At 44.9% G+C, this 20209-nt stretch overlaps 1 protein-coding gene across 2 annotated transcripts in view; it reads left to right on the forward strand.

The window, feature by feature from the left end:
- Positions 1-20096, forward strand: part of RIOK1 (RIO kinase 1) — a 96621-nt gene extending 76525 nt beyond the window's left edge. Inside the window, exons 14-18 of one of the 2 annotated variants that reach the window (XM_033934847.1) lie at positions 2331-2396; positions 11499-11618; positions 15636-15689; positions 16774-16932; positions 19102-20096. In XM_033934847.1, the coding sequence (XP_033790738.1) occupies positions 2331-2396; positions 11499-11618; positions 15636-15689; positions 16774-16932; positions 19102-19212 (510 nt within the window). In that variant the 3' untranslated portion in view covers positions 19213-20096. The remainder of the gene's footprint in view (positions 1-2330; positions 2397-11498; positions 11619-15635; positions 15690-16773; positions 16933-19101) is intronic. The other variant, XM_033934848.1, reaches the window with a different exon arrangement.
- Positions 20097-20209: the final 113 nt, after the last annotated feature.

Here is a 20209-nt window from a genome sequence, read left to right on the forward strand (position 1 = left end):
TGCTTGACACTCATCCAGTCACTCAGTCTTGTCCCTTATATCTATGTGGATGATATCTAAATCTTAGCTAGATTACCCAATAATAACCCTTATTTATTTATTTAGTTATTTATAACCCACCTACCCACAAATCTAATGGGATGCAATAAGCACATACAGATTCTAAAAACAAAACAGACAAGTACAAAGCAAAGGAAAACTAACAACTCTAGCTCACACAGTTACATTACCAGCACCAAAAAAAGCGCTCAAATAAAATAGTTTTCACACACTTTCTAAACTGGCAGAGTATGTTCGATTGGCGCAACACCAAAAGTAAGGCATTCCAAAGTACCAGGCCCTGCACAGAAAACATAGATTTATGGTTCCCTGTGAGCCCTATGGCAGTTAGTGAGGGAATTTCTAGTTTCAAATTGTCTGAGGAACGTAGCTCACGGGAGGGACAATACCACTGCAATAGAGAGCGGACACTTGAAAGGTAGTTATACTGAAGCACCTTGAACAACATGCAAAGGATCTTAAATTCGACCCGTGTACCAACAGAAAGCCAATGAAGTTCTCGAAGTATTGGAGTAATATGATCAAATTTCGAACATGTTTAATAAGGCATTCAGCGGCATTTTGTGCAAGACACATTTAGGCAAACCTAAATAGAAGGAATTACAATAGTCAAGTAAAAATGTAATCATCAATGTGATAACAGTTATAAAGTTGTCATAAGAGAGATAATTGCGTAACCTCCGAAGTAGACGCAATTTGAAAAACACGCCAGATATTACGACCTTGACTGAGCCTTAAAAGACAGAGTAGAGTCAAACATGACACTTGAGGAAATAGATCATTTAAACCAACATCTAAATCAGATAGTGGCTTGGTTGCATCATCACATGCTGAAGATTAATCCAGAGAAATCTAACTTCTCGTTTTCAGATGTTTGTTCGTGCTTGCGAGACCTGTCATGATGTCTGATGTTGCAATTACTAGGTCAGTTCTCTCAAGGTCTTAGGAGGAATTTTGGATAGTAACCTATTGTTCACATTTCATATTTCCATCATAGTTAAAGCCTTCTATTATAAGTTATGTAAGATTTATCCTAGAAGATGTCTTGAATGACAGTTCTGGAAAAAAAAATTATCATTCATCCACTAATTATTTCTAGGTTAGACTATTGCAGTGCCCTTTTCCAAGGTATAAAAACACAAGCCTTCAGTTTGTACATTTTTTTTTATCAAAAGAGTTCTCTCTCATTCTTCTAGGTCTTTCTTTCTTTCTTTTTCCATCCATCCAATTTTCTATACCATTCTCCTAGGGGAGCTCAGAACGTTTTACATGAATTTATTCAGATATACAAGCAAAATTACTAGAAATACAGCAGTAGTGTTATTTTCCTTTAGGATGATAAATACATCACTTGATATAATAAAGTTAACTCACCTTACTCTGGTTAGTCAACTCACCTTATTCAAGAATGTTTCTTCCTTTTTTTTTTTTTTTTTTAGTTCAATAAATTTTATTCAGTATTTTAAAAAATACAAGGAGCAATTCAAATACATAAAAGTAGTATAACATTTTGCATTAATATACAGTTAATTATAAAGGCCCATATTATTAAGAAAAGCTCAGAGTTGTTTTTGGATTTGTTTGTGGTGATGTATGACAATAGAAAGTGAAATAGGACAAAGTAAAAATTGAAAGAGAGAGGAAAAAAGAAGAGAGAAAGAAAAAAAAAATAAAAATATATATATATATAATTTTTAAAGAGAGGAGAAGACAGGAGTGTCTACATAGTAGAATGTACATATGAATCTAAAAATGACCAGGGTGATTTTTTGTTTTTCCAATTCATGGATTTATGGAGTGAAATTTTATTTTCATATGCATATGATTCAAATCTGTGGTAAACATTCAGAGAGAACCCATGATTGTGAATGTCCATAAAGCTTTGGAAGCATATTAAAAATGAGCAAAGGTCTACGAGTTATGTTTCAGTTGCCTCTAAGAACACACTTCTGAGAAGCAAGAAAGTAGAAACATTGAACATAAAGGCCCCAACTGCTCAGAAATTAATTTGGCAAGGCGAGAAAAGGAATATATTTTATGATGCATCTAATAATTAACTAGCTATCTATTGTTATGATGATATATTCTCATTTAGTGGGGTTTCTGTGACACTGAAAAAACTAATCCTCTGTCTCATGATTCACTATCAGAAACATCAGTAGAAACCGTCCATCAGATTATAGCACATGACTTTTTAGGTGTGCATATCTGCTGCGGTATCTAAATATTGAAGAGCATTGGGAGTGTTCATATATTTTGGTGTTTTTCAGGCAATGGAAATAGCTGCACAGAGAACAGAGGAAGAAAGGTCTAATCAGGATAGCATAGATGAAGAGGTAAGTTAGTCAAGGTCTTCAGTATCAGTTACTGGAAGCACATTGGATGCATTGTACCTCTTTCAGGTGTTAACATATTCTATGTTTTTATAGCCTAAGAAAAATACAGATGAAAGGGTCATGTTGCAGTCTGTAGTGTACAGTATTTGTACCTTTTTGAGACTAATTTTAAAAGTCATTTATGTACCTAAGAGGTTATGTGCAGTGTAGAAATTGCTTCTTTTAAAATTGCTTGGAATGTGCATAGCTTAAAGTATGTACATACGAGGTAAGTTTATCCAATGGTTAGATGTTTATCCCAGGACAAGCAGGCAGCATATTCTCTACATGTGAGTGACGTCACCGATGGAGCCCCCTAGCGGATGTTTTCGCAAGCAGACTTGCTCGAAGACTTTCAGGCTTGTGATTGGCCCGCGCATGCGCGTGTGTCCCTCCCGCCCTGCCTAGGGCATGCGTCTCCTTAGCGTGTTCTCTGTTTTCCGCAGAGCCAGAAGCACTGCTCCCTTGCTTCGTGCAATCTCATTGTTCCTCTTGCACCGTGGCTTATTTGGTTTGTTTTTGAGTCGCTGTGCTCGCGTCTTTCATTTTTTTTATTTTCATTTTTTTAAGTTCGTATATTTTTGACCAGGTTCCCAGTCTTCCTTTGGCCGCCTGGCCTCGCGGGACCGCGGCTCTCCTTTTTCTTATGTCCTGGCCTCGTTCCGGATTTAAACACTGCACTACGTGCAACCGGATTATCTCCATCACCGATCCTCATCGTTGTTGTATGGAGTGCCTGGGTGCAGAGCACTGTGTGCTGAGTTGTGTCCCAGTTGTGCGACTTTACAACTGCGGGCTCTTCGTAGACGGGTGGCCAAGATTCTCCAACTCTTTGGCCCCATGGATCCTGCGGGACTGGCCTCGAGCTCGGCCTCGACGCCCTCGTTGGCCTCGAATGCTCCGGCCTCGGCCCCTTCTGCTACTCCGGCTTCGGGTAAGTCTCCTCTTTCCTCCTCAGGTATGCCAGCGAAGAAGCCTACCGTGGAGTCTCATGTTAGCGCCGCCTCGTCGGCGTCTTCAAGACATCAATCTAAGCGTGCCTCCTCACGTAGGGAATACTCTTCCTCGATGTCGCCCCCGAAGGAGCGCACTGCTGCACCTCCGACCCACCTACCTTTGGTCTCGGTGCTTATGTTCGAAGACATGCTTAAGGCTATTATTACCACACAGTTTTACTCGGTGGTAAGCCAACTAGTCCCAGCTTCGACGCCTTTGACCTCGGTCTCAACCCAGTCGCAGTCTGACCAGCCTTAGCGTCCCCTCGTCTCTCGAGGCCTCAACTGTAAGACTCATTGGATTCCCTCGAGCGGGTTTTCCGCTCCTGAGTCACCGGTGACTTTTAGGGGGTCCAAGCTGGGGCCCACTTTTTCCCCCACTACTGCGGCGAGGCTCGCCTCTTCTAAACAGCCTCGGTCTTTCCCGCCCTGTCGGGGCAGGTGTCCGACCTCGAAACCATCTAGACACACGCTTGTCCTCGAGTTGGACTCTAGTGTTTGTTCCCCATCGAGGCGCTTCCCAGCTTCTAAAGGGACTGCTTCGAAGCCAGTTGGGGATTTTTCCTATACCCCGTCTTCTCTGAGGCTTTCTCAGCGATTTCCTCGGACCCGGGGTCTTCCCTGGTCCATATGGCGCGGGGCCGTTCCTCGACACCCTCTACATGCCTTAGTCGAACCTCTTCAGTCTCCCATTCACGGGACTCTGAGGCTCCGGCTTACTATTCCAGGGAAGTTTCTCCCTCTTTCTCGGCTGCACCCCGGTCTCGATTGGAGTCTCCCGCGGAGGATGAATCTTCTTCTCGGACCTTCTCCTTTGCTCGGTTCATCTCTGAAATGGGCAGAGCTTTGAACTTGGATCTTCAGGCTGACTCCCACTTTACCCAGGAATACCTGGCGGAAATGGGAGTTGACAATTCACCTCGCGAGGCGCTTCGCCTTCCGTTGCATCAGGTTCTCCGGCAGACGTTTCTACGGAACCTGGAGACGCCGTATGCTATCACGGCTATTCCCTCCAAGTTGGAGTCCCGTTACCAGACTATCCCGCTTAAAGGGTTTGAAAGTGCTCAGCTTTCCCACCAATCCTTGGTGGTTGAGTTTTCCTTGAAGAAGTCTAACCCCTCGAAGGTTTACGCTGCCGTCCCTCCTGGCAGGGAGAGCCATACGATAGACAAATTCGATCGCTGCCTTTATCAAAATTCAATGATGGCGAACCGTGTCCTTAACTACAATTTCATCTTCACGTCCTACCTCCGGTTCTATATAAATGCCCTCCGCTCGTTCCGTGAGGTCGTACCAGAGCCTTGGCATCAGGAGTTTTCGTCTCCTCGAGGAGACCCTCTCCCAACTCCGCCTGTATATGTTTCAGGCCTCTTACGACGCCTTTGAATTGTCCTCAGGAGTTACAGCCTTTGCGATCGCCATGCGTCGCCTTTCTTGGCTCTGGATTGTGGATATGGATCCGAATCTATAGGATCGCCTTGCCAATTTCCCGTGTGTGGGTCATGAGCTCTTCGATGATTCCATCAAGGCAGGCCACGAAGCGCCTCTTGGACCACGAGCGGTCCTTTGCGTCTCTGGTGAAACTTAAACCTAAGGACCCTCCGGCCGCCCATATAAAATCCCTCTCCGGAGGTATCCACAAAAATCTACTCCTGCTTTCTCTAGGCCTCCTTCAAAGCGGCCCCTGCAGCAGCAGCAACGTCAACCTAAGACTCAGCCGCCGGCCCCGGCAAACACCGGGCCGTCCTTTTGACAATTCCAGTCCGAGCCTTCGGGCTCCCTTCCTCCTGGAGCCTTCCCCCCTCCCCATTGGGGGTCGTCTCCATCATTTCTACACCCAGTGGGAGAGTCTTACCTCTGACAGTTGGGTCCTGTCTATCATCCGGGAGGAGTACTCCCTCCACTTCAGTCGCAGACCCCCGGACTTGCGTCCAAGAGAGTTTCCTTCTGCTCAGTCTCAGCTTCCCCTCCTCCTACAGGAAGCTCAGGCTCTTCTTCGCCTTCGGGCGTCGAGGAGGTTCCCCCGGAACAGTGGAACTCCGGATTTTATTCTCGGTACTTTCTGGTACCCAAAAAGACAGGGGATCTGTGTCCGATCCTGGACCTCCGTGTTCTGAACAAGTTTCTGGTCCGGGAACGATTCAGAATGCTCACCCTTCCCACGTTGTATCCCCTCTTGGACGAGGGGGACTGGCTGTGCTCACTGGACCTCAAGAAGGCGTACACGCACATTCCGATACACCCGGCCTCTCGCCAGTATTTGAGATTCCGGGTGGGGAATCTCCATCTCCAGTACCGTGTTCTTCCCTTCGGCCTGGCGGCCTCTCCGAAGGTTTTCACGCAATGTCTGGTAGTGGTGGCTGCGGCCCTGCGCCTCCGCGGCCTGCAGGTGTTTCCCTACCTCGACAACTGGTTAAAGCGTCTTCTCGCAGCGAAGTCCTGCGAGCGACGAGTCAAACCATCTTGCTCCTTCAGAATCTCGGCTTCGAGGTGAACTTTCCAAAGTCTCACCTCTGCTCGACCCAGTCTCTCGAGTTCATCGGAGCGGTCCTGGACATGGTTCGTCTCCGCTCCTTCTTGCCTCTCCCTCGTCAGGAGGCCCTAATCCATTTGTGCCGAAGGGTGACCCATCTACACTCGGTGCCGGCTCGGCTCATGATGGTTCTCCTAGGTCACATGGCCTCCACGGTTCACGTAACTCCTTTTGTCAATGGACTCTGGCGTCCCAATGGAATCAAGATTGGGATTCTCTCTCCCGAAGCATTGTCATGACTCCTTTGTTGAGGAGGTCTCTCCATTGGTGGATGCTCTCTTCCAATCTCTCCAGAGGTTTTCTGTTCCATGCTCCTCCTCCGCAAAAGGTCTTCACGATGGACTCGTTGACCTATGCTTGGGGGGCTCATCTGGACGGTCTGCGCACCCAGGGTCTTTGGTCCCGTGCCGAACGCCTTTGTCACATCAATCTTCTGGAGCTTCGGGCGATTTTCCTCGCTTTGAAAGCCTTTTGTCACCTTCTTCGCGACCGGGTGGTCTAGTTCGCACGGACAACCAGGTCGCCATGTATTATATCAACAAACAGGGGGGCACGGGGTCCAGGTCTCTGTGCCAGGAGGCGATGCAGCTCTAGGATTGGGCCACCCGCCGCAACATATTCATTCAGGCGATCTACATTTAGGGCCAGTGGAACTGTCTGGCGGACAAGTTGAATCGTCTGCTGCAGCCTCATGAGTGGTCCCTCCACTCTGTGACCCTGCGTCAGGTGTTTGCTCGTTGGGGGACTCCGGACGCCGATCTGTTCGCGTCCCCCCTCAATCACAAGTTGCCCCGCTTCTGTTCCAGGGTTTACACTCCTCTCAGGATCAAGGCAGATGCCTTCCTTCTGGATTGGATGAACGAGTTCCTGTATGCGTTCCCTCCGTTCCCTCTGATTCTGAAGACTCTCGTCAAGCTCAAGTATTCGCATGCCACCATGATTCTGATAGCTTCTCGGTGGCCCCGCCAACCTTGGTTCTACCTTCTGTTGCAACTCAGTTCCAGGGAGCCTCTTCCTCTGCCTATTTTTCCTTCTCTGCTTACACAGAGTCGGGGTTCTCTTCTTCATCCCAACTAGAGAATGACACGGTGAAAAAATTGGTCCCCGTCACCGCCCCGTCCCCGTCTCACCATCCTCTGCACCGCCCCGTCACCGCCATTCCCTTCACCGCCCCGTCACCGCCACTGCCACCCCATTCACCGCCCCGTCACCGCCACTGCAACCCCATTCACCGCCCCGTCACCGCTGCATACATAAAAGCCTCAAACGGGTACGATTTTATATACTTTTCTTTATTTACGTATAAAGGAAACATTCTTTAAAACTTTAAAACTTAGTTAAATATTAGTTAATAACTATACAAAAACAAAACACGCAGAGAAAAAATTAATTAATATAAATTCTCAAAACTGACACATTTTGATCACTAAATTTAAAATAGTTATTTTTCATACAGTTTTTCAATCACTAATCTTCCACCACCCCTGGGGCTAGCAATGCAAAAACAAACACGACATGTACTTTAAATGCTTACCCAACCCCTCCTGCCGGTCCTCCCAATGGCCTCCCCTAAGATCGCCGGCAGGAGGGTACCCAACCCCTCCTGCTGGACCCCCCCCCAACGAACCCTCCCACCCCGGAACCCCCTTAGTCTTACTTTCCAAGTTGGACCGGACGGCTCCTCACACGTATGGCCAGCAGGCTTGCCTCCGTCCAAATGAGGCGGGCCCGCCCCTACCCTGCCCAACCCACAGGATCCTAGGGCCTGATTGGTCTAGGCACCTAAAGCCACTCCCGCTATAGGAGGGGCCTTAGGTGCTTGGGCCAATCAGGCCCTAGGATCCTGTGGGTTAGGCAGGGGAGGGGAAGGGCGGGCCCGCCTCATTTGGACGGAGGCAGGCCTTCTGGCCAGACGAGCGAGGAGCTGTCCGGTCCAACTTGGAAAGTAAGACTAAGGGTGGTGTTTCGGGATGGCGGGGTTTGTTGGGGGAGGGTCCGGCAGGAGGGGTTGGGCACCCTCCTATTGGCGATATAGGGGGCCGTTGGGGGTGCCGGCAGGAGGGGTTGGGCACCCTCCTACCAGTGATCATAGGGGGGCTGTTGGGGAGCTGGCAGGAGGGGTTGGATATCCTCCTGCGATCGTCGGGGGGGCTGTTGGGGTAGGCAGGAGGGGATGGGTACCCTCCTGCCGCGATCGTTGGGGAGGGCTGGTTCTGTCGGCATGAAGGGCTGAGGGCGATCGTCGGGGGGGGGGGGCGGGTTCTATTGGCAGGAAGGGTTGATCTGACAAATGAGGAGCACGGTGAAACACAGGTAAATAGCGGTTCCTAGAAGGGGGGACATTGGCCTGCGGGGACAAATCTATTCACCGTTTTTGCGGTCGGTGAAAGGATTTGTCCCCGCGTCTGCGGCGATTTGCTAATGAGGTCACCATAACCCGCAGCCAAACCGCAGCCACGCAGCGGTTCGCTGCGGGGATCGCTCCCCGTGTCATTCTCTAATCCCAACCTCCAGCCTCTGCACTTAACAGCTTGGTTCCTCGAGACTTAATGCCCTCGTTCCAGTTCTCCCAGCCTGTGCTGGATGTTCTGGAGGCGTCTTGGAAGGAGTCCACTAGCCAATGTTACCTTCAGAAGTGGACCCGCTTTTCTTCCTGGTGTTCTACTTGACAGCTGGAGCCGCTGTCTGCCTCCTTGTCAGCTGTACTGGATTATCTATTGCACTTGTCTGGTGTTGGGCTCAAGTCCTCTTCGGTTTGAGTCCACCTTAGTGCCATTGCTGCTTTTCATCAGCCGATTGACGGGAAGCCTATCTCTGTTCATCCTGTGGTTTCCCACTTCATGAAAGGACGTTTCCATGTTCATCTGCCCCTCAAACCTCTTCTGGTGGTTTGGGATCTTAACGTCCTTGCTCAATTGATGAAACCCCCGTTCGAGCCACTTGCACGGGCTCACTTGAAGTATCTTACTTGGAAAGTTGTGTTTCTTATTGCTCTCACTTCTGCCCGTCGGGTCAGTGAGCTTCAAGCCCTGGTAGCGGACCCACCTTTCACTGTCTTCCATCATGATAATGTGGTTCTCCGTACTGTGGCGGGGCCGGTACCTGTACTTCAGCGGGGCCGGTCCACGCTCACCTTAGAGCTCCTTCTGCGTGCTTCCCATAAAGGAAGGAAGTCCTGCTGAACGACATTCTCGCATAATCAAAATAAACAGGCAAAAAGAAAATCAGAGTCAATCTAATTGTTCAGGTGATGACCACTTTATTGCGTGGTATATTGCTGGGAACGAACTTGTAGTTAGTCCAACTTCCCAAGTAGCAAGAAACACATTAACAAAAATTATATCACCGACCAACAGGTCTAGGTTTCCAGCCGTCATCTACATGCTGACGGTACGGGAAAGTAAAAATAAACCAAAAAGAGTTGCTGTCCTTACATTCAGACCAACAACACCTCTTACTGTTAGCACTATAGATGGTTTTTGTGCACAAGCCTTTTTGTTATGAAGGCTTGAGCCCCAACCAGCTCAAAGGGAGTTGGTGGGGGAGGGGAAGTAAGTGAATCCACTACTTTACTTTTCTGTAACACAGAATGCCACTAATGGCCCCACAATCCCAACCAGTATGGACAGTGGATTCTCCCCACACATTACTTCCCTCTCACACTCACAAAACAGTAACAGTCCCAGCCAGCTCAACTTGGCTGGAAACTTTAAAGCTCAAAAAGAAAAACGTGTTTTTTTTTTTTCTCTTCCTGCTTCCCTCAAGCAGGACAGCACCAGCCAGCACAAGTTCCCAATCAACTCATAAAGGCAAGCACCCTTTCCTAAGCAGTCCCAAAAACATATACAATGGGTTAATAAACCCCAAACTTCCCAGCCCTGCCACTTAGCTGACTTCCATCCAGGTGTCTTCAGGCAGACTGGGAGTTTCCATGCAGTCCATAGGCTCTGGCTTGGCTGGCTGGCTGGCCACAGGGTCAATGTCTGTTTCCTGCATTTCGATATCCTGGTTTACAGGAGAACAGCCTGGATAGCCCTCTTCCTGTGCTGGCCCAGAGTGAACTGCCCTTCTCCTCCTAAGAGCAGCCTCTAAAGTGTTCAGCCGCCCACACCCTGCTCTCTGAGTGGGAGGAGCTGCCTGTACAGTTTGCCTAGGTTTTCTCGGCTTGCTGATTATCTCCCTCAGCTGAGAGTTGGAGGAGGGAGGGAGGTCCCAAGGAGACTGCCCAGGGCCATTCTCTTCACTTTCCTCTCCTCCCTCACAATCAGCATTTTCCAGTTTAAAGGGGAATGCAGCTATTTCCCTTCTTCTGGTCACAACCCTATCCCCATGATTCGCTCTCTGTATGACTGGGCTGGCTTTAGTGGGAGCCAAACCCGGTACAGGCAGAGCATCGGGGATAGGATTGTGACAGTACCCATCCTAAGTTCTTGCCTAAGATTGTTTCTGATTTTCACATCAACCAATCTATTGTTCTTCCTATGGTTTTCCCGAAGCCCCATTCTCACCCTGGGGAAGTGGCTCTACATTCTCTTGCTTGTAAGCGTGCGCTGGCCTTCTACTTCAAGAGTACCGCTCCTCATCGTTCTGCTCTCCAGCTGTTCCTTTCCTTCGATCCTAATCACTTGGGTCGCTCTGTCTCTAAGCGGACTATTTCTAACTGGTTGGCTGCTTGTATTTCCTTCAGCTACGCTCAGGCTGGTCTTCCGCTTCCGGATCAGCTCACGGGGCATAAAGTCAGAGCGATGGCGCCGTCTGTCGCTTTCCTCAGGTCCACGCCTATTGAGGAGATCTGCAAGGCCGCCACTTGGTCCTCGGTTTATACATTCACCTTTCACTACTGTCTGGATGCTTTTTCCAGGCGCGACAACCGGTTCGGCCAGTCGGTTTTGCATAATCTGTTCTCCTGAATTGCCAACTCTCCCACTGTCCCTTCCTAGTTAGCTTGGAGGTCACCCACATGTAGAGAATATGCTGCCTGCTTGTCCTGGGATAAAGCACAGTTACTTACCGTAACAGGTGTTATCCAGGGACAGCAGGCAGATATTCTCGCAACCTTCCCACCTCCCGGGTTGGCTTCTTTGCTAGCTAACTGAACTGAAGACCATGTTGAGGAGACGCGCCCTCTAGCTGAGCGGGAAGGCACATGCATGCGCGGTGCAGCACTAGCAAACTTGAGATCTTCAATCAAGTTTGCTTGAAAAGCTATCCGCGACCGGGCTCTGTGGATGACGTAACCCACATGTAGAGAATATCTGCCTGCTGTCCCTGGATAACACCTGTTACGGTAAGTAACTATGCTTTTCTGTGATACAAAATGGCTTACATATTATATACAGATACTTTTTTATTTTTATTATATATCTGGGACAATGGAGGGTTAAATGATTTGCCCAAAGTCATAAAGGAGCTACAGTGGAAGTAAAACCCAATTCCTTAGATTCTTAAGTCACTGCTCTAACCATTAGGCCACTCCTCCTCCAATCTGACTTTATTTTTAAAATTATAGAGCAAATGTTGTTTCTCATTTCCTAGGTGTTCAAGAAAGCATACATCCCTAGAACCCTGACTGATGTGAAGCACTATGAGAGGGATGTAGATGTGATGCTGAAGCTGAAGGAAGAAGAGGTGGCTGTAAATGTACAGCAGGATAATGTAAGTAGCTCTGTTGCCACTAAGAATCACAGAAAAGAATGTAACAATATAAGCAATTGAAATCCTACTGACCGTGTAGTGAAAACTACATTTTGGAGGCATTATTCATGTAAGTTACACAAATTAATGAACATAAATGTGTTGATAGTTCTGGTGCAACTATGATTGCTGTCAGTAGCTGTGTCTGTCTGGAAATTGGTATGAGTTATGAAGGTAATGCTCAAACCCCCTATGGCATCACTTCTGTTTTATGGCAGGTAGTGTGCATTTTCATTTCCTAGAATAAAAGTATAAGGAAATAACATTCATAAGACCCTACTACTACTAGTAAACTCTTGTGGAGTCCCGCAAGGCTCTCCTCTTTCCCCTACATTGTTCAACATCTACCTTGCCTCATTGGGGAACTTACTACAAAGCTTAAAAGTTAAATTTTATATCTATGCTAATATCATCACCATTTATTCCCCTTACTTCTCTGACCCCCAAGACTAAGATTCATCTATCATCCTTTCTAAAGAAAATTGAACTATGGATGACCGAATTCAAATCGAAGCTCAACACTGACAAAACCAAATTTTTCCTTGCAAGCCCTATTGACCACTCCATTAAAATCCTGGGAGTCACCCTGGACCGCCACCTCACCCTAAATGCTCACACAGATTTATTGGTTAAAAAATGCTCTTCGGTACTATGGAAACTCGGAACCATCAGAAAATATTTTGATGCAGCATCCTTCCGCTTACTGGTTCAATCTTCCATCCTAAGCTTGCTCGATTATTGCAACATCATTTACTTGGGATCCTTCAAAAAAACCATTCTAAGACTCAGAGTCATTCAAAATTCGGCAGCTCGACTGATTTTTGGACTGAAGAAATGGAAACACATAAGCCCCTACTATCAAAAACTCCATTGGCTGCCCCTAGAGGCGCGAATCCTGTTTAAGTTCTCTTGTCTGTGTTATAAATCAATATTTGGTCTGGCCTCCACTTACCTAGTTTCCCATTTTAATCTGGCAAGTTCTTTTAGGCCCACACGAAGAATACATCTGTTCACCTATCCGACAATAAAAGCCTGCCACTACAAAAGATTCTTGGACAGAACTCTTGCCTTCCAGGCAGGCAAATGGAACTTAGTAACTTTATCACGCTCTCCTCATCCTACTTCAATTTTAGAAAATTGGTAAAAACGAGTTTGTTCAATCGATTTGTAAACTAAGAATCTACACAGCTCTGCTAAGAACTATATAGCTTTCCAATTTTTTCATTATGTAAGATTGTACTGTTGACTTTGATTGTAACCTCTTCGCTGATTGTCCAGCGCTTCTTGCTGTAAACCACCTCGAACTTCCATGGCTTTGGCGGTATATAAGAATAAAATTATTATTATTATTAATTATTTCTATAGTGTTACCAAACGCATGCAGCACTGTACAGAGTCACAAACAGTAAGAACACAGTCCCTGCTCGAAAGAGCTTACGATCTAAACAGGCAATATAGACAAACAAGTGTCATGGATACAGTTAAGGTGAATGGTTAATCAGCTGGCTGGGTTGGAGGGCAGAGGTGTAGGGTTAAGGGTTGAAAGCTATATCAAAAAGGTGAGTTTTCAGTCTGCTTTTAAACAAGGGAAGGGGCTTGATGGACAAACTCAGGTAATTTATTCCAGGCATAGGGGGCAGCTAGATGAAAGGAACGAAGTCTAGAATTGGCAGTGGAAGAGAAGGGTAACGTTAAGAGTGACTTTTCTGAGGAATGGAGTTCTCTGGGAGGTGTATAAGGAGAGATATTGAGGAGCAGCAGAATGAACACACTTGTAGGTCAGCAATAAGATCTTGAACTGTATACGATGGCAGATAGGGAGCCAGTGAAATGACTTAAGGAGAGGGGTAGCCTGAGCGTAGCGAGGTTGGTAGAAGATGAGTCACGCAGCAGAGTTTTGCACAGATTGCAAGGGGGAGAGGTGACACTGAGGGGTACCAGTTAGGAGTAGATTGCAGTAATCTAAGCATGAGGTTACGAGAGCTTGGACAAGGGTCAGAGAGGAAGGAGCGAATTTTGGTGATATTGAAGCGACAGATCTTAGCAGCATGTTGGATATACAGTGGTACCTTGGATTACGAGCATAATCCATTCCAGGAGCATGCTCGTAATCCAAAATGCTCATTTATCAAAGTGAGTTTCCCCATAGGAAATAATGGAAACTCGTTATGATACGTTCCCACCCCCCACCCCCGATAACCGGCATCGCTCCCCCCCCCCCCGCTCGCAAAGGCCTCCTCGCTCCAACCGGCGCCCCCCCCACCGTGCGAACCGGCCCCCCGCTAGTACAACTCAAATTTACCCACCTCCCCGTCTAGCACCGGCACGCAGGCACAGCTCATGTGCCTAGAAGATCTTTCGGCTTCCGGCTTCGGTTCCATAGACAAAGCGCACCTTTGTCCTGGCATGCTTTTGACCTGACACCTCCGGCTTCTGCCTGCCTTGAACATGCATCTGCGTATGCTCAAGGACTTCTATTCTCCCTCTCGCCGAGATTCTCGGAACAAAGGCGCGCTTTGTCTATGGAACCGAAGCCGGAAGATCTTCTAAGCACATGAGCTGTGCCTGCGTGCCGGTGCTGGTGCTAGACGGGGAGGTGGGTAAATTTAAGTTGTACTGGCGGGGGGGCCGGTTCACACGGTGAGGGGGTGCCGGTTGGAGCGAGGGGGCCTTTGCGAGCGGGGGAGAAGCGATGCCGGTTATCAGGGGGGGGGGTGCTCGCAAATTGAGTCAACATTCGGTTTGCGAGTCAAAAGTTTGCTGAGTGTTTTGCTCGTCTTGCAAAACACTCGCAAACAGGGTTACTCGTAAACCGAGGTTTGACTGTACATAGAAAATGAGAGGTCAGAATCAAAGATGACTCCAAGGTTGCGAGCAGAGGATACTAGAACAATGGAGAAAGGAGGAGCAGAGGGTTTAGAAGGAAAGAGGAGCAGCTCAGTCTTGGACATATTTAGTTTCAGATGATGACAGGACATCCAGGCAGCAATGTCAGTCAAACAAGCAGAGACTTTTTCTTGGACTTTAGATGAAATTTCAGGTGTAGAGAGGTAGAGCTGGGAGTCATCAGAATAAAGATGATACTGGAAGCCATGGAAGGAGATCAGGGCAGCAAGGGAAGAGGTGTAGAGAGAGAAAAGGTCCTAAGAGAGAACCCTGGGGTACACCAACCGCTAGCAGGGTAGCAGCAGAAGAGGATCCACCAATACATACACTAAAGGTGCGTTGGGAAAGGTAGGAGGCAAACCAGGAGAGGACAGAATCACGGAATCCAAACAAGGACACCATATCAAGGAGTAAGTTGTGATTTACAGTATCAAAGGAAGCAAACAGGTCAAGAAGGATAAGGATAGAGTTATAAAGGCCCTTAGATCTGTCCATGAACAAGTCACTGCAGACCTTAGTGAGGACAGTCTCTGTGGAATGTTGGGGGCGAAAACCAGATTTTACATAACATAACATTATACTTATAGACCGTGTTACCAAAAAGTTCTACACAGTTTACAAAAGATTATAAACATTAAACATAATCATATATTTGAATGAATCAGCTAGTCAGGTATTTGGAGAAAAGATAGGTTTTTAGCTGTTTTGTAAAATGTCTGTAAGAAACAGCTGTGAGCAACAATGATTGAAATTCATTTTAGAGGATTGAGAATCTGTTGAGTTGAAAGGAAGTCTCAGCAACGACGGAGAATAGCACGCTTGAGTATCATGGATAGGAACAGAAGAAGAGACAGGGCGATAGTTGGACGGGCAGTAGGGATCCAGTAAGGGTTTTTTTGAGAAGCGGCTTAACCACCGCTTATAGATTGAGAATATGGCCCCCTAATATCTATGTATTGCTTTGAGAGCTCTTCATGGGATTAGAAACAAGCTTTGACTATGGGATGTTCTAGTGATTTATTGCAGGATATACTGTGTAAAGCCAGTCTTTATCAATATTTTGTCTAATCGCATTTAATTTTTTTTTAATAGATTCTGTACCAGACAGTGACAGGATTAAAAAAGGATTTATCTGGGGTTCAAATGGTAAGATCATATCTATCTTTCAGCAACATTGTAGTAAATAGGAAGCAGTTCTTTTTATGGCTATGTATTACTTAAGTCACTGAAAGTATAGTAGTGTGCACAGACCATACCCTTAGTGTTAGGAGGATTTTCTGGGAATTATCCTAGTCAAATAACAGGTATTGTTCTTTGGCTCTTAACTGATCTCTCTGGCAAACATAGGGCTGGATTCTCAAAAATTTGCATTAAAAACTGATGGGCTGCTGTTGCAGCTGTTATAGTAGTGATTTAAGAAAAGTGAGTCATCTCCCAAAAACTCTCATGCAAATGAGGTTGGCGGAGAGTAGTGAAGATTTGCTAAATTTGCATGTGCCCATCGCTGATGATAGCTAGAGTTGCAGACTTAGAGCAGGTGAGGTTGTTAGATATAAAGAGAAGACCTTAAGGGATATAATAAAGAGTGGATGGGGGAGGCTGAGCTGTCAAACCTTACTTTCCTGTCAGTGCTTGAGCCAATTAGTGCTCAGTCACTGATCAGAAAGTAGGACAACAGCTCAGACCTATTGGTGAATTTTGGCTTCAAATGTGGCACAACGAGGTTAGAGAATTGCTCGGAGTGATCATTTTAATATTAATGACCTCATTGTATTACATTTGCACGGCAGCATCGAAGACTGCTAGAAAACTCGGAAAAGACCTTGCTATCCTGTTTTGATAATCTGCCGCTAAAATACATGCACGCTAAATCAACTGGAACCAGTTTAGCAAACACATTACAGGCAGATTTTCGTTTTGAGAATCTGCCCCTTCATCCCTTTCCTGATGGCAGTCTCAGGAACAATCAGTCCAAAGAAATAAATCCAGTGGAGGTGAGGAACTACTTTTCCATTTGAAATTGTTAGAAAGATGATCGAAGATAGAAAATGGTTGCTGTTCCTACACTGTTTGATATCTTGTTTGGGATGTCTTGCCTCGAAGTAATGGACACTGTGAATGGTTTAGTCATAGAACTAGCAAAACTGAATATTTAAAGAGTATGCATGAAAAGTGCCTGGGCGTGTGATAGTAAAATGGCTACTATAATGAAATATAACTTTGTCTGCAGGTGCCTTCTCTTCTTGAAAAAGCAGACAAAGAGCAACAGGAGGTAGGGTTGGATTCGGAAAGTGAAGGCAGCTGTGGCGACACATCTTCAGGTTCTGAGGACGATGAGGAAGAGGTTCATCCCAAAGATCGTGCTGCTGAACCTGAAATAGATAAAAAGGTTAGTAGGAAAGGGCCATGTTAAAATCCATTATTCCATCACAGGCACTTGTGTTAAGTATTGCTGGACAAAGATTTTCAGTTTTCCAGAACTGCAATTTGGGTATTACACTTCTGATTTATGAGGGGAAATTTGTTCGAACCAGTCATTTGTTCTCTTTGCAGTGTCTTTGGTCTGCGTTATTCAGGGAGGTGACTCATTAGAAGAAATACACTGAAGACATAATTATTTTCAAGTATATTGGATAAAAGTTGTAGAACACGTGTTTAGCCTGGAACAAAGGGAACTGTTAGCCATTCTGAGGATCCCAACTACTGATACAGCCATTTTAAGAGTTTTTCTTTTTAGTTAGGACTAGCATTGGCCAAGAGTATACACTGGAATGAGAAAGATAAGGGAGAGGAAAGAAGACTGGGAGTTGTTAAGCCCTATTTTCTTGTTTAATTGGAAAAACGACTTAACTCTCAAATCCCCATTTATCCTAAACAATAATTCCATAGAGATTGTTCACAATCTAAAAATTTTGGGAGTTATAATCGATGATAAACTGATTTTCCATGAACATATCAATAATATAGTTAAATCTTGTTTCTACAAACTGCGACTAATAAGATCGATCACTAAATTTTTGGAACCTAAATCTCGTAACATCCTCATCCATTCTTTAGTCATAACAAAGATCGATTACTGTAATTCTCTATTAATTAACATCACTCAAAAAGAAAAACGACGTCTTCAAATTATTCAAAATACCGCTATTAAATTGATTTACAATGCAAAGAAATTTGATCACGTTACACCTCTATTGATCGATGCTCATTGGCTTCCTATAAGTAATCGTATTTTATACAAGGTATTGCTGCTTATATTTAAAACTTTAATTTACAATGAGCCTCAGTTTATATCAAGAATGTTAATTCCTTACAATCCCATTCGCTCTTTAAGATCATCCTCCCAAAATTTATTAGTCATACCCTCCTTGAAAACAATAGGAACAAGAAGAGCAGACATGTTCTCTGTCATGGGCCCACAATGGTGGAATTCTCTTCCACAATATATTACAATCGAAAGAGATTTACATTCTTTTAAAAAATCTTTGAAAACACACCTTTTTAAAGACGCTTTTAATTCTTAATATTTTTTAATTTTTTCTTAGCATTTTAACTTTTAATCTAACCCTTTCCCTTATGTTTTTTTCCCTATTTGTTTTCCTAACTAAGACAGATGTAATCTTTTCCCTTTCTTTCCCTCCACCTCAAGTTTGTCCTGTCTTAAACTTATGTTATTGAGTTTTAATTTTGTATCCCTATATTTTATGTTTTATTTTGTACATTGCTTTGTAAACAGATTTAGCGATAAATCAAATGTTAATGAACCTTGACCTTGAACCTTGTTTACAGGTTGGTGAGTTTGTGTTTGACAGAGCAAATGAAAGAAGTGAAGTATTTTTGAATTACACATTTAAACTAAGAAATAATATAGAATGACTGTATAAGGCAGTGGTCTCAAACTTGCGGCCCGGGGGCCACATGTGGCCCGCCAGGTACTATTTTGAGGCCCTCAGTATGTTTATCATAATCACAAAAGCAAAATAAAAGTTTCTTGATCCTATGTCTCTAGCTATAAATTACAATATTATTATTAGGACTTAGCCAAAAGGAAAGATTTATAAACTATAAACCTTGTAACCCATTCTGAGCTACTGGGAGGATGGGATAAAAATTGAATTAAATAAAATAAAGAGTTTTACCTCATGCAAAATTGTCATTTCTTTAATAAGACATTAACTATTTTTTTTCTGAGTACCTACAAATCCAAAATGTGGCCCTGCAAAGGGTTTGAGTTTGAGACCACTGGTATAAGGTATGTATTCTGTTTGAACAGTACTGCACTTGCCATACATGGCTTCTAACATCCAACTGGTAAAATCTGCATTGCTGAATACCCAACACATTCATTGGTGATCAGTTAGATGGACATAAAGGGCAACATACGACTGGATGGTTTAAGTTGAAAACTTTCTTAAGACTGTTTGGGTGATGCCAGAGCACTGGTTTTTCTCTACTCTCTTGTAACCTTTGTGTGAGGAGCAGCAGCTTCTGCGACAAGCTTTATCATTCACTGTATTAAATATCCGGGCTCAGATTCTTTATTTTACTACTTCCACAGGAAAGAAAAAAGAGGATCAAAGAAGCCCAGCGAGAAAAAAGAAAAAACAAAATTCCAAAACATGTGAAAAAACGAAAAGAGAAAACAGCAAAAATGAAGAAAGGAAAATAAAAGCATTTTTTTGCTGCAATATTGAGTGTTGTGACTGACAAATTACTTACTCTGAGACTGAGCTGCTAATATATAAACCTATGTACCTGCCTTGCTTGTACTGTGACATACAAGCTGAAGGCACCAAAGGAGAACATATATATGTCCTTCAAATTATACAATTGCCCTATTTTGTCACCTGAAATTAAAAATTTATACAGAAAAAAAACCATGTTGTTAGATACATTGGATTAATTTTATTTCAGCATGTAAAATATGTTTTATTTGTGGAAAATGGCTCTCTAAATTGCATGACTAAGTATGTTCATGTAAGTATGTGTCAAGACAAGATTACATATATTTACATGTGCTTCAGATGTTGCATGCTTATATTTTGTAAAAGATTCACATACATGCACATATTCTACATTATCCCAGGACAAGCAGGCAGCATATTCTCACATATGGGTGACGTCATCCACGGATTCCCGATGTGGACAGCTTCAAAAGCAATCTTGCTTGAAGAACTTCAGAAAGTTTGCGACTGCCACACCGTGCATGCGTGAGTGCCTTCCCGCGTTGCTGAGAAGTCCCTACTTTAAAGCTCAGCACGTTTAATTAGTGCCTTTCAGCTGCAGCTTGTCTTTTTCGTTGAGTGTGTGCTTCATGTCTTTCTTTTTGTATAAAACTAAAAAAAAATTTTTTTTTTCTTTGTTTTCATTTTGACAGTGGGACCTGCTCTGCAGCCTCAGCCTTCGGGCTTCGATTTGGCTGAGGCTGTTTTTCCCTAATCAGGGCTTAGACCCTTCCCTGTGCAGGGCCTAAGGTCCGCATTCGCTGTTGGAGGAGGCCTGGAGCAGGAGGGAGTGAGCACCCCTCCTGCTTCCAACTTTTTAAAGGTATGGGGGGTTCGACGGCAAGGGTGGGGGGGGGGGCTTTTTTATATTATTTTTATTTGTCTGATACTTTGCATGTGTAATACACGCAAAATATCAGTGCCACTAAAAATAAAAACCAG

Source organism: Geotrypetes seraphini, chromosome 2 (assembly GCF_902459505.1).
Source record: "Geotrypetes seraphini chromosome 2, aGeoSer1.1, whole genome shotgun sequence".
Lineage (NCBI taxonomy): Eukaryota > Metazoa > Chordata > Amphibia > Gymnophiona > Dermophiidae > Geotrypetes > Geotrypetes seraphini.